The sequence below is a fragment of the Podarcis liolepis genome (genome assembly GCF_965112155.1).
Source record: "Podarcis liolepis genome assembly, chromosome: 8".
In the NCBI taxonomy this organism is placed as follows: domain Eukaryota; kingdom Metazoa; phylum Chordata; class Lepidosauria; order Squamata; family Lacertidae; genus Podarcis; species Podarcis liolepis.
Window position 1 is genome coordinate 86,609,900 of NC_139560.1, and position 12,974 is coordinate 86,622,873.

At 41.4% G+C, this 12,974-nt stretch overlaps 1 protein-coding gene across 11 annotated transcripts in view; it reads right to left on the reverse strand.

Annotated features, from left to right (window-relative positions):
• Nucleotides 1–12,974, reverse strand: part of FAM193A (family with sequence similarity 193 member A) — a 49,123-nt gene that overhangs the window by 5,898 nt on the left and 30,251 nt on the right. For all 11 annotated transcript variants that reach the window (XM_083519095.1, XM_083519098.1, XM_083519092.1 and 8 more), the window contains 4 exons: nucleotides 10,542–10,818; nucleotides 4,313–4,499; nucleotides 2,608–2,838; nucleotides 218–1,007 (listed from right to left, as the gene is read on the reverse strand). In XM_083519095.1, coding sequence (XP_083375221.1) covers nucleotides 218–1,007; nucleotides 2,608–2,838; nucleotides 4,313–4,499; nucleotides 10,542–10,818 — 1,485 coding nt within the window. The remainder of the gene's footprint in view (nucleotides 1–217; nucleotides 1,008–2,607; nucleotides 2,839–4,312; nucleotides 4,500–10,541; nucleotides 10,819–12,974) is intronic.

Below are 12,974 nucleotides of genomic sequence, written 5' to 3' on the forward strand. Positions count from 1 at the left end.
TCTTTAAGGTCCACCTGGAGATGACAGGGGTTGAAGCAGGGATCTTTCCCATGCAAATCATGTACTCTACCCCTGAGCTACAACACTTCTCAACTAAGCACAGGAGGCGACTTCTCACTTTCAGGATTATTTCAGATAGTCCTCAATGTGACCAGAGATGTTTTGGAAGCATTAAACTATTTAAAATACACAACTAGCTAATGAAATAGAGGCTTACCAATTGAGGAGTTCCCTTTGTCACTTTTCTTTTTCTTATTTTTCTTGCTCTTGCCTTTTGGCTGTGGAGATTCTTGCAGTAGAAGCTTATTATGCAGCTGTTCATTTGGAAATAAGGAGCCTCTCACAAAAGGTGACTTTGTCACAGGATTAATTTGCTTTGCTTTATTTGTGCTTACTTTTTTCTCCTCTTTTTTGGAGACGGCAAGTGACTGAAGTTCTGCCACTTTTATTTTAGAATTTATTTTGTTTTTTATTTTAGGTGGAGTCTGTATATCAGTTGCTTTGGATGACTTTTTCAATCGTTGAGAAAACAGATCATTTATTTGTGTTATCTGCTCTTTGTTGTTATCTTCTGTGTGGTGGTGCATTATGTTAAGAAGCAAAGAAAGGGGTTCATGTGATTTCACAGTCATCTCTGTATTGAAAAGCAATTTTGAGTCTCTACCATTTATTGGATTTGATGGGTCAAAGCACTTTTCATAAACTTGCCCCTGTTCAACATGATCTGCATGTTTAGACAGTGATTCAGATGATGTTTCTATTTCATCAAGGAATTCATTCTGAATGTTTTCTGGGATGTCAGGGGAAGGCTTCATCCTTACTTGACAATTCTGAGTATGCACCTGTACTTGTTGGCAGTTTGTGCTGGTCCTCTCTTTCTTCTTTTTCTTAATGTCTTGTAACTCTTGTAGTTGTTGTGCCCCTCTATCTTCTTGCTGTTGCTGTTCTAGTAGCTGATGGTGTTCCTTTTCTCTAGCTTTGGTTTCAATGTGGGCCTTTTCTTTTAACTGGGAAGACAACATTTACCTTTCTTACAATGGCATGAAGATTCCAAAAACGTAAGCTGATGTAGGGCTGGATTCAACTAACTGATCAAACCAGAAGAAGCCCACGCAAGGACTTCAACTAGTGCAAGAGGACCTTCTCCCCCTCCCCCAACTGTCTCAGGTTAGGTGGGAAAGCCCTCAAAGCAGCACATGGAGCAAACATTTCCCATCAGGAAATCTGCTCAGCGCTGTACAGTGATGCCCCGCAAGACGAACGCCTCGCAAGACGAAAAACTCGCAAAACGAAAGGTTTTTTCGTTTTCGAGTTGCTTCGCAAGATGAATTTCCCTATGGGCTTGCTTCGCAAAACGAAGCTTACCCCGCAAGCTCTGGGGACAGCGGGAAGCGCAGCGCGTCTTCCCCGCTGTCCCCGGACCTCTTTTGAAGCAAGGGGCGGCAAGGGGGAGAAACGATCTTCTCCTCTCCGCCCCTTGCTTCAAAAGAGGGGACAGAGCGGCGCTTCCCCTCTGTCCCCAGACGGTCTCCATAGGAACGCATTGATTGATTTTCAATGCATTCCTATGGGAAACCGTGCTTCGCAAGACGAAAAACTCGCAAGAAGAAAAAACTTGTGGAACGAATTAATTTCGTCTTGCGAGGCACCACTGTATTTAATTCTTCCTGGAGATACAGAAATATAGTTTTGATATAGCTCATATACCACACACTGGCTGCGATTCAACTAAATTTTACTGAGAGTAGAACCGTTGATATTAATGGACCTAACTTAGTTATGTTCATTAATTTCAATTAGTCTACTTAGATATTCCTGCCCACCTAGCAGTTCGAAAGCACGTCAAAGTGCAAGTAGATAAATAGGTACCACTCCAGTGGGAAGGTAAACGGCATTTCCGTGCGTTGCTCTGGTTCGCCAGAAGCGGCTTAGTCATGCTGGCCACATGACCCGGAAGCTGTACACCGGCTCCCTTGGTCTATAGAGCGAGATGAGCGCGCAACCCCATAGTCGTCCACGACTGAACTTTATGGTCAGGGGCACCTTTACCTTTACTTAGATATTAAAGCATTTGAACACAGTTTGCTCTCCAAAAAGAGTCCAAAGTGGCTTTTAACAGCAACAACAACAACAGTTTAAACAATCTACTAATAAAAACAAAAAGTAACAATGCAACAAGAGTTAAAAACTTAACACCCAAAAGTCATCTCTGAAAATAATTTTGTGAAACACCTTAAAAATAGTACAGTGGTGCCCCGCAAGACGAATGCCTCGCAAGACGAAAAACTCGCTAGACGAAAGGGTTTTGCGTTTTTTGAGTCGCTTCGCAAGACGAATTTCCCTATGGGCTTGCTTCGCAAGATGAAACGTCTTGCGAGTTCTTGCGAGTTTGTTTCCTTTTTCTTAAAGCCGCTAAGCCGCTAATAGCCGCTAAGCCGCTAATAGCCGTGCTTCGCAAGACGAAAGAACCGCAAGACGAAGAGACTCGCGGAACGGATTAATTTCGTCTTGCGAGGCACCACTGTATTATCACTACTGAAACACCTTGAGTAGCTCATTTTCATGCCTTTCAATAAATGGCTACCTCAAATACAAGTCTAGGCTTACCTTTTTTTGCTTATGCCTTGCTCTTTTGGCTGTCCGTGAGCTGCTTACTGGCTTAGTCTCAGGGCTGTTTATAAACTGCAGCAAGTCCTCTACTTTTCGATGATCAACAACACTTTCCCTATCTTGTATCAGCTCTGGTTGCCTGGGTTGTCCCTCTTTCTTCTTTGTTAAACGTAAGCGAAGTTTTTCTCTCATTTCAGCATAATTCCTACTAGTTGGTGCTGCTGGTGGCTAACAGAAAATTTATAAACTCATAGTAAATACTGAAAAATCACTTGAATTTTAGCATTCAGAAACAAAGGCAGTTGAAAAGATGTCCATATAGAAGAACTTTGCAAAACACAAATAATCAGGCTTAAGAGGCAGCATGGGCAGAGCTGCACAACTCCTTCCAGGCCCTCAAGGGCGGCCCAGCGTGGCTTGACTGCCCAGGTTAGGAGCTCTAATCAGCACAGGTAGAGGCCGTAGAGACATCCAACCCTGCAGGCTTCCTCTACCCCTGTTGCCTCTGAAGGTGATCATTCATGCCTGAAGAGGACTCTAGCATAATGATCACAAGTGTTGTAAGAAAATACTTCAGGCCAGACATTAAGCTCCATGTAAATTTACATATGCTAAGATTCAATTGTTGGAACGTCAAAATGTATGTAACAGAAATTTATGCTGCCCTAATAATGCATTTGCTAACAACTGCAAAATTTGTTAGAGCTAAAAATGGCAGAAATCCATGAATGCCTACAAAATTTGGATCACAAGAGTATGGGAAACAGCTAACTGCTCAAACTGAGTGAAATTTTGAGGTTAAGAGTTGGAAGGCAACACAGAGAAATACTTTTAGTTTTTAGAACAAAACATATAATTCAAACATGTATTTACAACTACAGTTGAACCTTGGAAGTTGAACGGAATCCATTCCAGAAGTCCGTTCGACTTCCAAAACGATCAGAAATGAAAGCGCAGCTTCTGATTTGCTGTAGGACCAGAGCAGCCACTTCAGGGGTTGCAGTGTTTGGGAGCCAAAATGTTCGAGAACTAAGGTACTACTGTAACTTTCAAAACTTTAAATTCAAAGTTACCGTATTTTTCGCTCTATGGGACGCACCCGACCATAGGACGCACCTTGTTTTAGAGGGGGAGAACAAGCTAAGCTAAGGAATAGGAAAGGACCAACATGCCACGTCAAGTCTTGATGCAGCTAAAACCCATCCATTTATCCATCTGACTTTGGAGCACAGGAAGACGTCTTATACCCAGTCACACCACTGGCCCATCTAGCTCAGCACTGTCTACACTGACTGGCAGTGGCTCTTGAGATAGGAGCTTGTCCTAGTCCTCTCTGGAGAAACCAGGAATTCAGCCTCAGACCTTCTGTTCAGAAGCAGTGAGTCTCTCCCCCTGCTGTTGACTCTCCACAATGCCTAATATGAAGTGGAAATTACTGTATTTTTCTGTGTATAAGACTATATTTTCCCCCAAATTTTTAAAGTTTAAAATTGGGGGTCATCTTATACACGGAATGTTGCAATTATTTATTTCTGAATTTTGGGCTCAAAAAATAGGGGTCATCTTATACATGGAAAAATATGGTAGTTAATTAAGTCTGGCAACAGCAGTTAATTCAGTATGTTTTGCAAAGCCAAAGCAACAGTAGAGTGAAATACAAGTGGCAGGCACCTAAAAATAAAGTCTGTGGTGGATTACTTACTCCTCCATGACCAAAGAATTCACAGTAGCAACAGTCACAGTATTTTCCTTCTTTTTGGTTTGTGGATGTTGAGGTACTAGAGCTATGCTCTGAGCAGCTATCTTCATCTTGGCTCTCCTCACCATCATACTGTTGATGGTTATATACACGGCTGTTCTCACAATGATGGCCTTCACAGTCAGGATCACTACAATAAAGCAGAAAACTGATATTTTAACCAAGTTTCTTAAATCAACCAAGTATAACACTCCATGCGTATGATGAAGTGGGTTCTATTCTATACACTGGTGCCAACTCCAGGGGGCTCTGGGTGCCAGGGCACCCACAATTTTTTGAGGGTGCTGAGCACCCCCACCGCACGGCTCCGATGCAACTTCCAGTTTCTACCAGAGGCCTGTAACGATCTCTGAAGTGACGTATAAAACCCCGCGAAGCCTTGGAAGCGACTAATAAAGTCCCTGATAAGGAGAATTGGCAATTAGAAATGATAGAATATTCAGAGTTAGCAGGTCTAACAAGTAAAATAAGAGAGCAAGAAGATCTAGCATACAAAGAGTTGTTGAATTTTTGTGTGGAGAATTTGGAAAATAACTGTAAACAAGTGAAAATGCTAGCAGGATTAAGGTAAATTCAACAGTATAATATATAATAAAGGAAGAATAAGGGGAGGAAGTGAACTAGATGGATATATAAGAATATGCAGGAATGGTGGGAAAAATAAAAGGAAGCAGGGAAGGGGAAGAAGAGAAGTCATTTAATGTTTTTATTAAAAGAAAGATATTAACAGTGGAAATGAATATTTGAATGTGATTTTGCCAAAGTAATAATGAAAATTATAAATAAAAATAATTAAAAAAGAAAAGAAACCGGAAGTCGTGAGGCCCTGCCAGGTCTCTGAACACGACTTCCAGTATAAACCGGAGGTTGTGTCAGAGATCTCACAAGGCCTCCACTGTGACCTTCAAGGCCCTGGAAGCACAGCTGTGGCGTTGGCGTCATAACATGGCGTCATGATGTCACGTTATGCTGCGGGTGCCACTGGGCACCCATAACCTGGGACCCAAGTCGGCGCCCCTGATTTCACAAAACCTTTTGCTACAACATGCCTATAAATGCTTGACCCCAGAGAGACACACTGTTCTCTCTTTGTTCCCAAGCTGTACGGCTGCTTTCCACCAGTCCCAAATCCCTTCCCTGAACTGTGTGTCTTGCATCCTGAAATCATGGCCCTTTCTCTCACATGCCATCAACGTGCAAGTGAAAGGGTAAGCAAATAATCTCCTTCTCCTCAAACCCTATTTGTACAGTGCCCTTCATTCAAAGATCACAGGGCGGATCACAACAGACAAATACAAAACGAAGACCAAAACGGTCAGTAGTCAATTTTCCGAATCCAGGGAGGGTTTCTTGAGGAATGGTTTCACCACTGCAGGCAGGGACTACCTCCTCTTGCAGGGAGGCATTACTCACCTCCCTGGCCTACCCAGCTGTCCCCTCCCTGCTAGTTTTTATCAGGCAGGAGGGGCAATGGCCCAGAGCATGAACCACTTGTCCACATCCTTCAGCCTTACTAACTGAAACTCATCTGGCACAACAAGACCAGACAGTGCCCTGGACACCCTTTGAGATTCGTTATAACAGCATAGTCAAGGTCATAGTGGATACAAGGGGGTTTATCCTCCAAATACTTTGTAAACAAGTTATAGCAAGCTGCCCTCAGTTCTGCCACCTCCTTTGGGTCAGATTGTAAGTGGCCCTGCACTACCCAGAAAAGCTCCGCCAGATGGCACAATGAGGATGCAATGGAGGAAACCAAGTCTGCTTTCTTTGCTGCCTTCTCTGCCACTAGGTTAGCTCAGTGATTAGCCCTCACCAGCGTTAGATTGCATTCAATCAGATCTTTCCTCCACACATGTTCAAGCTGCTTCCCAGCTTGTTTCCTTGTTCTATGCTCTGGAATATACCAAAGAATCAAGTGGGAGAGGGTGCTCAGAGATAATCGTATCAATGGCCTGAGCCATTTGTATGTTCCAGGGGTCAACCATGGCACCAATCATATCAACTGGAAAAAAACCCGAACTATATGGAAACCCAATGGATCCATCATCCCTCAAGGTCAGAGCATCCTAATAGGTCCCTCTGCCTCTGCAGAGAAAAGGTGCTGAAAGCTAAATCTCAACAGAAAGTGATCTCACCATGGCAAGGGATTGATGTCAATATCGCCCCCTTTCATATCACCCTCTTCCTGCCCCATTGAGAATACAAGTTCCAGAGTGCGGCCTGCCACGTGTTGGGCCAGTCCCACTGTTGTCATGGCAGCCATGAAGTCCTGAGCCACCCCACAGCTAGTCGCCTCAGCATGGATGTTGAGGTCTCTCAGAACCAGCCGTCTGGGAGTCATCCACACCACCTCTGAGACCAGGTCTGTCAGCTCAGTGAGGTGGGCAGTAACCCAGCAGAACCCTTATCTATCCGAATTGTCCAGTGTCAGGAACGGTACTGCAACTATTCCCATTTTGTCCAAGTCAAAGCTGAACTGCACAGCAGTGGCACCAACTGACCTCACTATCCCTCCTTCTCCCACCCACCCCACTTTCTGTGAAAGCCTCATAATTGCTGTTTAAGTAGTTTCAATTTTTCTAAAGAAGTTTATTTGTGGACTCATTTCTATTTCTCCCTGAGTACCTTACAAGGGCACTTCACTTCCCCAGACTAAATATTCTAAATGTTACCCATGCCACTGGATCCTTGGAATTCTTTTTGTATGTTAGCAGGACCATACTCCACCAGACTGACATCAGTTTGGAATATGACCAGGGATGCATTGAGAACAGTATTCCCCTATTTGAGCAAATTCCTCTAAGCATTCATGTTCACAAGAGCTTATTCCCTGAAATAGCCTGCAGATGTGTTTACACACATTTCCTGAGTAAGCTTGCCAACAGCTGGAAGGCAAGTCTTTTGTACCCAACAGCAGATACGGCGTGAAGAATGCAGAGTCCATTAGGGACTCAGACATTCATACCCAGATATTAGGGATATACCTCAAGATAAAGAAAAAGGTAATGCAAATGGACAGAAAAATGATAATAATACGGATTTCAACCACTTTTTGGGTGCAACACTACTACATATTTTGGCTGGTCTTATTAATTTTACATGTGTTTTAGCAATGCTGGAATGGGTTTATTTGATTAGGGTTCTGTATTTTTAGCTACCATGATGCTTTTCTAAGAAAAATTGTGGGATAAAAATATAAAGAACATAAGGAATGAATCAATATATAGATCAGCAATTCCATACCATAGCAGCAGCTCTGACACATTTATCTTGCTTTTTAATTAAGGCAAAGAACAAATGTTATATGGTTACTTGTACTAACACTGTGGCTTTAACTGATTTGAGAATCATAGGATGATGTTGTTATTAAATTATAATTAACAATAATAACAATGAATTAATGGCTTCCGTTTCCATTCTGCGCCAGGAATAGATCCTTCCTCAACATCATGGGAGTCGCAGATGAAGATGAAAGAGAATGGTGGGGGTTAAACTGTTCTCTGCATTCCTCTCAGGGTTTGGGAGGAACGGGCTTTTTTCACCTGCAGTTTGCCCTGTGGTCTGGCACTCACTTCCCCAGGCAATGCGAAGGCAGGAAAGGCACTGGGTGCAGGAGCACTCCATCTGTTGATGTTAGAGAAGACATAAATGCTAACTGAGAATTAACCTTGCCTTCAGCTTTTATATAACAAAGCTTGCTTGACATAAGAACAGTCATAATGTATTTCTAAAATCCATTTTACTCTTCTGAGTGACCCTGTTAGTTTCACAAGATTAAGCAAGTTTTTATTTAAAAATAGATGACAGCTGAAACTGTTTCTTTAGCAAGCTTCACTAGCAAGAAACCACAAGACTTGTTTTTGCCAATTTTGAAGAAGGTACCCTTTGCAAGCAACAAATGTTTCCTCTTGGTCAACCCTCTTGATGATTGCAGCTTGTTTTGCAGACCCTTTAAGAATTTGCTTTGCTGTTTGCTCAATTGTCAATCTCTCCTTGTGGTGTGAACCAGAGAGGACTGGCTATTTCAGCTGAAATAAATTAGGTGTTGTACCTATCCGTTTTGTCCTGACTCCTCTTTCCTGGTAGAGGTTTTGGCTGCTCATCCAAGGAAGAACCTCAGCTGCAAGTTTTCTGCAACACCAAAACCCCCTGACTCCATTCCTGGAAGCAGAGGTTAGCCTGCTAATTGAATGTTAATTGGAGATTAAAGTACAGGCGTGTGCTAGAAGAGATGAATTTACAAACTGTAGGACAACCCAGCTGCATGGATTAAAGGTATGAACTGAGCAGCTAATATTTCATTCGGTGCCAGAGATGGTGGAAGGAGGGGAGCCCATGGTTGGCTTATTAAAAGAAAAATTATATATATTTATGATTTGGCAACCCTCCTCAGAATGCAAGTAAAAATATAAATGTACAAGTGAGGTTGGAAGAAACTGGATTATTAAAATGGAATTTAACAACAAAAATGGAAACTGTTTGTGACCTGAAACAAAAGGAAGGACTATGTTGGAAATATAAAGCCAACCCCACCCACCCTCTACTAGCTACAAAGGAAAGTGGAAAAAAGACTGAGAGGACTTGGATTTAATGTAACTTTGAAGGATAATTAGCCATAAATTATCAGCTGTAAGAAATCACATACCACTCTTCCCAAGCTGAGAAAAAAATGGCGAGAACAGTTTATTTACTGGGACAGAGAGGCTCCAGGAAGCTGCGGTTTGTGTTCTCTGTGCAAAGCAACAAATAGCAATGCAGAGACTTTTGGAAAACAATGGAACAACAGCTCCACCCAAATCATGATGGGTAACAGCAACAGTTGGATGAAAGTTACAGATAGGTAGCCGTGTTGGTCTGCCATAGTCAAAATAACAAAATTCCTTCCAGTAGCACCTTAAAGACCAACTAAGTTAGTTCTTGGTATGAGCTTTCGTGTGCATGCACACTTCTTCAGATACACGGTTGCACACTTCTTCAGATACACGATTAGTTGGAGGAAAGAAAGACATAGAATCATATATGGACAAGAAGAAACATACTGGACAAAGTAATTGCCACATGCAGGAAAGAACAATGACAACACTTACAAGTTCCTCACTTGCAGTTTTATAAATTATTTAATGTAACAATATGAATAGAAATCATTAAGATTGCAGCTGTTTTATAAGGGGTTATCATTTTAACTGGAATGTAACTGAAATTAGCGAGATTTTGGAACACATAAAATAAAATCAGGAAGCCATCAAATCTAGCACGTGGGGGGCACTTTAATTAAAATGTATAATTTGGGATTTGAATAATCTGTATTAATAACTGTATTAATTGGATATGAATTGGTATTGTTATAATGTGGCTATTATTGGAATAATATTGGAAAACTAATAAAAAAATTTTTTTACAAAACCAATGAATTAACAAGCAAATAAATTCTAAAGGCACCGAGAATAATAATAATAACAATAACAATAATTTATTATTTATACGCTGCCCATCTGGCTGGGTTTCCTCAGCCACTCTGGGCGGCTCCCAACAGAATTAAAAGCACAATAAAACATCATAGAATCATAGAGCTGGAAGAGACCACAAGGGCCATTGAGTCCAACCCCCTGCCAAGCAGGAATCAAACTTTAAAAACCTCCCTAAACAGGGCTGCTTTCAGATGTCTTCTAAAAGTCAGACAGTTGTTTACAGTGGTACCTCGGGTTAAGTACTTAATTCGTTCCGGAGGTCCGTTCTTAACCTGAAACTGTTCTTAACCTGAAGCACCACTTTAGCTAATGGGGCCTCCCGCTGCCGCCGCGCCGCCGAAGCCCGATTTCTGTTCTCATCCTGAGGCAAAGTTCTTAACCTGAAGCACTATTTCTGGGTTAGCGGAGTCTGTAACCTGAAGTGTCTGTAACCTGAACCGTATGTAACCCGAGGTACCACTGTATTTCCTTGATGTCTGATAGGAGGGCATTCCACAGGGCGGGCACCACCACCAAGAAGGCCCTCTGCCTGGTTCCCTGTAACCTCACTGTGCTCGGAAACGTACTGGGAGCCAATGTAGGTCTTTCAGGACCAGTGTTATATGGTCTCGGCGTCCATGTATTAATCACATCTTTCGGCCATGTTGCGGTTTTTAAATTTCTATTTTTAAATAAAAATGTAAAGACAAACAAAATCTCACCTGCAAACACTTGATGGAGCACTAATTAAGCTCTCTGTGGTTGAAAGAGGTGGACCTGTCATGGGATAAAGACCTGAATGGGAATCCACAAAGCTGGGTGCAGTTGTGGTAACTCTGGAGAAAGATGAAGCATTAGGACTTGGCAGATGGGGAGTAGAAGCTGGAGGAAGCACAACAGGAGAAAGGAAAGGAAGTGGCACAAAATTTGTGGGATTTTGAGGTGCAGCCAATGCAGAACATCTGTGATCCTCTGAACTGATATTGTGGAATACATCACCTAAATACAAGAAAGAAAAGTTACCTCATATTCTCAACGTTAACAATGTCTTCATTTCATTGGCAGTCATTTCTGAAATCTGAATAGAATTTATAATCTAGTTTTTTTTAAAATTGCAACCATGGATAAAATATTTCGCAATCAGTTGTTTTTTAAAAGAGGCAATTTAATAAATATTTGTAATTTAAAATAATTGCCAAATGGCATCTTAAAGCCACAGCCTCATGCAATCAATTCACTTGTTTGCATGCCTGTTGGATGGTATCTCTCAGCACAGAGATAACTGAAATGAACTTCACTTATATGAGTGTTCTGGGCACAATTCTATATTCCAAGTTTGAAGAGAGAGAGAGGGTGGCATTACAAAACTATCTTATAAGACATATGATGCAGCAAGGGCAGAGTGATTTGGGCAGGGACAGGAGACTGACATACAGTTGAGAGTAGAGAAGCAGAGGGAAAGGCTATGGAGGATGCTGAAAGGGTTAGTTTATTCTGAGTTTGGGAGCAAACAGGAACCTGTATAAGAAATATACGTAGAAAGGAACTTGGGAAAAAAGTTTGGTCTTAGGCATACAGTGGTGCCCCGCAAGACGAATGCCTCGCAAGACAGAAAACTCGCTAGACGAAAGAGTTTTGGAGGTGCTTCGCAAAATGAATTTCCTATGGGCTTGCTTTGCAAGACGACAATGTCTTGCGAGTTCCTGCTGGTTTTTCCCCTCTCCCCCCCTTTTTATAAGCCGCTAAGCCGCTTATCAGCTGATCCGATCAGCAGATAAGCCGCTAATAGCGCTAATAGCGCTAATCCGTCAATGAGCTTGCATCGCAAGACGAAAAAACCGCTAGACGAAGAGAATCACAGAACGGATTCTTTTCATCTTGCAAGGCACCACTGTACTTCATTTCACATGGTAATGGAACATGTAAGCAGAATTATCTGACAGGCTGTCTATCAAATACTGTGACTTATGTATGCTTGGCTCTATGAGTGAACACCAGAGAAAATTCCTTTTGTCTCCATTCCCACATTTCAACCATTTACAAATCCTAATGATTGTAAAGTTTTACATTGAGATTTTACTGCAAGTCAATGTAATTTATGCAATTTAGTGTCATTCCTCTTTTGTAAACATAGGACAGATAAAGAAATCCTCAGATTACAGGTTGGAGAACAAAGATCAGAACTAAACTATTGAGACTCTTCTAACACATTTTCTGGAAAATAATTTTCCTGAAAATGCAATGTTTCTAGTGACTGAACAAATTACTTCTACTTAAAAAGTGCAAAGTCCTCACATTTTACTCTGCTAGCAAGAAGCCTATTGGATTTTTACTTTACAAACTGTAACCCCTAATGAGCTGGATGAAACTTTTGATCTGCTGGCACTTTTATAGCATCTGTTTTTAGTTACAGACTATATCTTAAAAGTGATTATTATTTTAAGGATGTGATTGTTGCAGATGATATGAACGCAAGCATAGCCTGAAGTGGTGGCCATCCAGTCTTTGGGCTGGTGGAAGATAAGCTGGCGAGCCGTGCAGATGGCCTATTCATATTACATATTTGTTTGTCACTTAAATGGTTCCTTTTTTATTTATAAAAAGTTAAGACTATAAGTTGGTGTAATGGTATGCGAGTAGTAATGTGTTTTGTAGAAAGTTTGTTATGGAGTTGTAGCAGGAGGCATTTCCCTTATCATCAACTTAATATGGAATTCACCCAGAAAATATACCAAAGAACCAGAAATTAATTACACATAAAACTTTAAAAAAACAACAACCCTGGGTGTAGGTGAAAAGCACTTTCAATAGTACTCTGTTTAGAACATTGTAAAAGTTTATCTGTATGTTTGGTTATTAACTATTTCATGCACTGATATTTGAGAGCACAGTACAAGTATTGTTTTCAGATGTGATTGGGTCTTATGTTTCCATTTGTTGTTGTAAAAGAAGACTCATATTGGCAGACATTTACTAGAAACAGGGACTTTTCAGTTGTGGGGCCAACCTTTAGCATACCCTCCCAAGAGAGGCCCACTAAAGTCAGATCTAGATGCAAAGTCAAGCACCAGATCTTTCCAACAACTTCTGGGTTCAACTGAAATTGTTTCTTTTGTTTTAGCTCTGCTTTTATTTTGGTTTGCTCTTGTCCATTT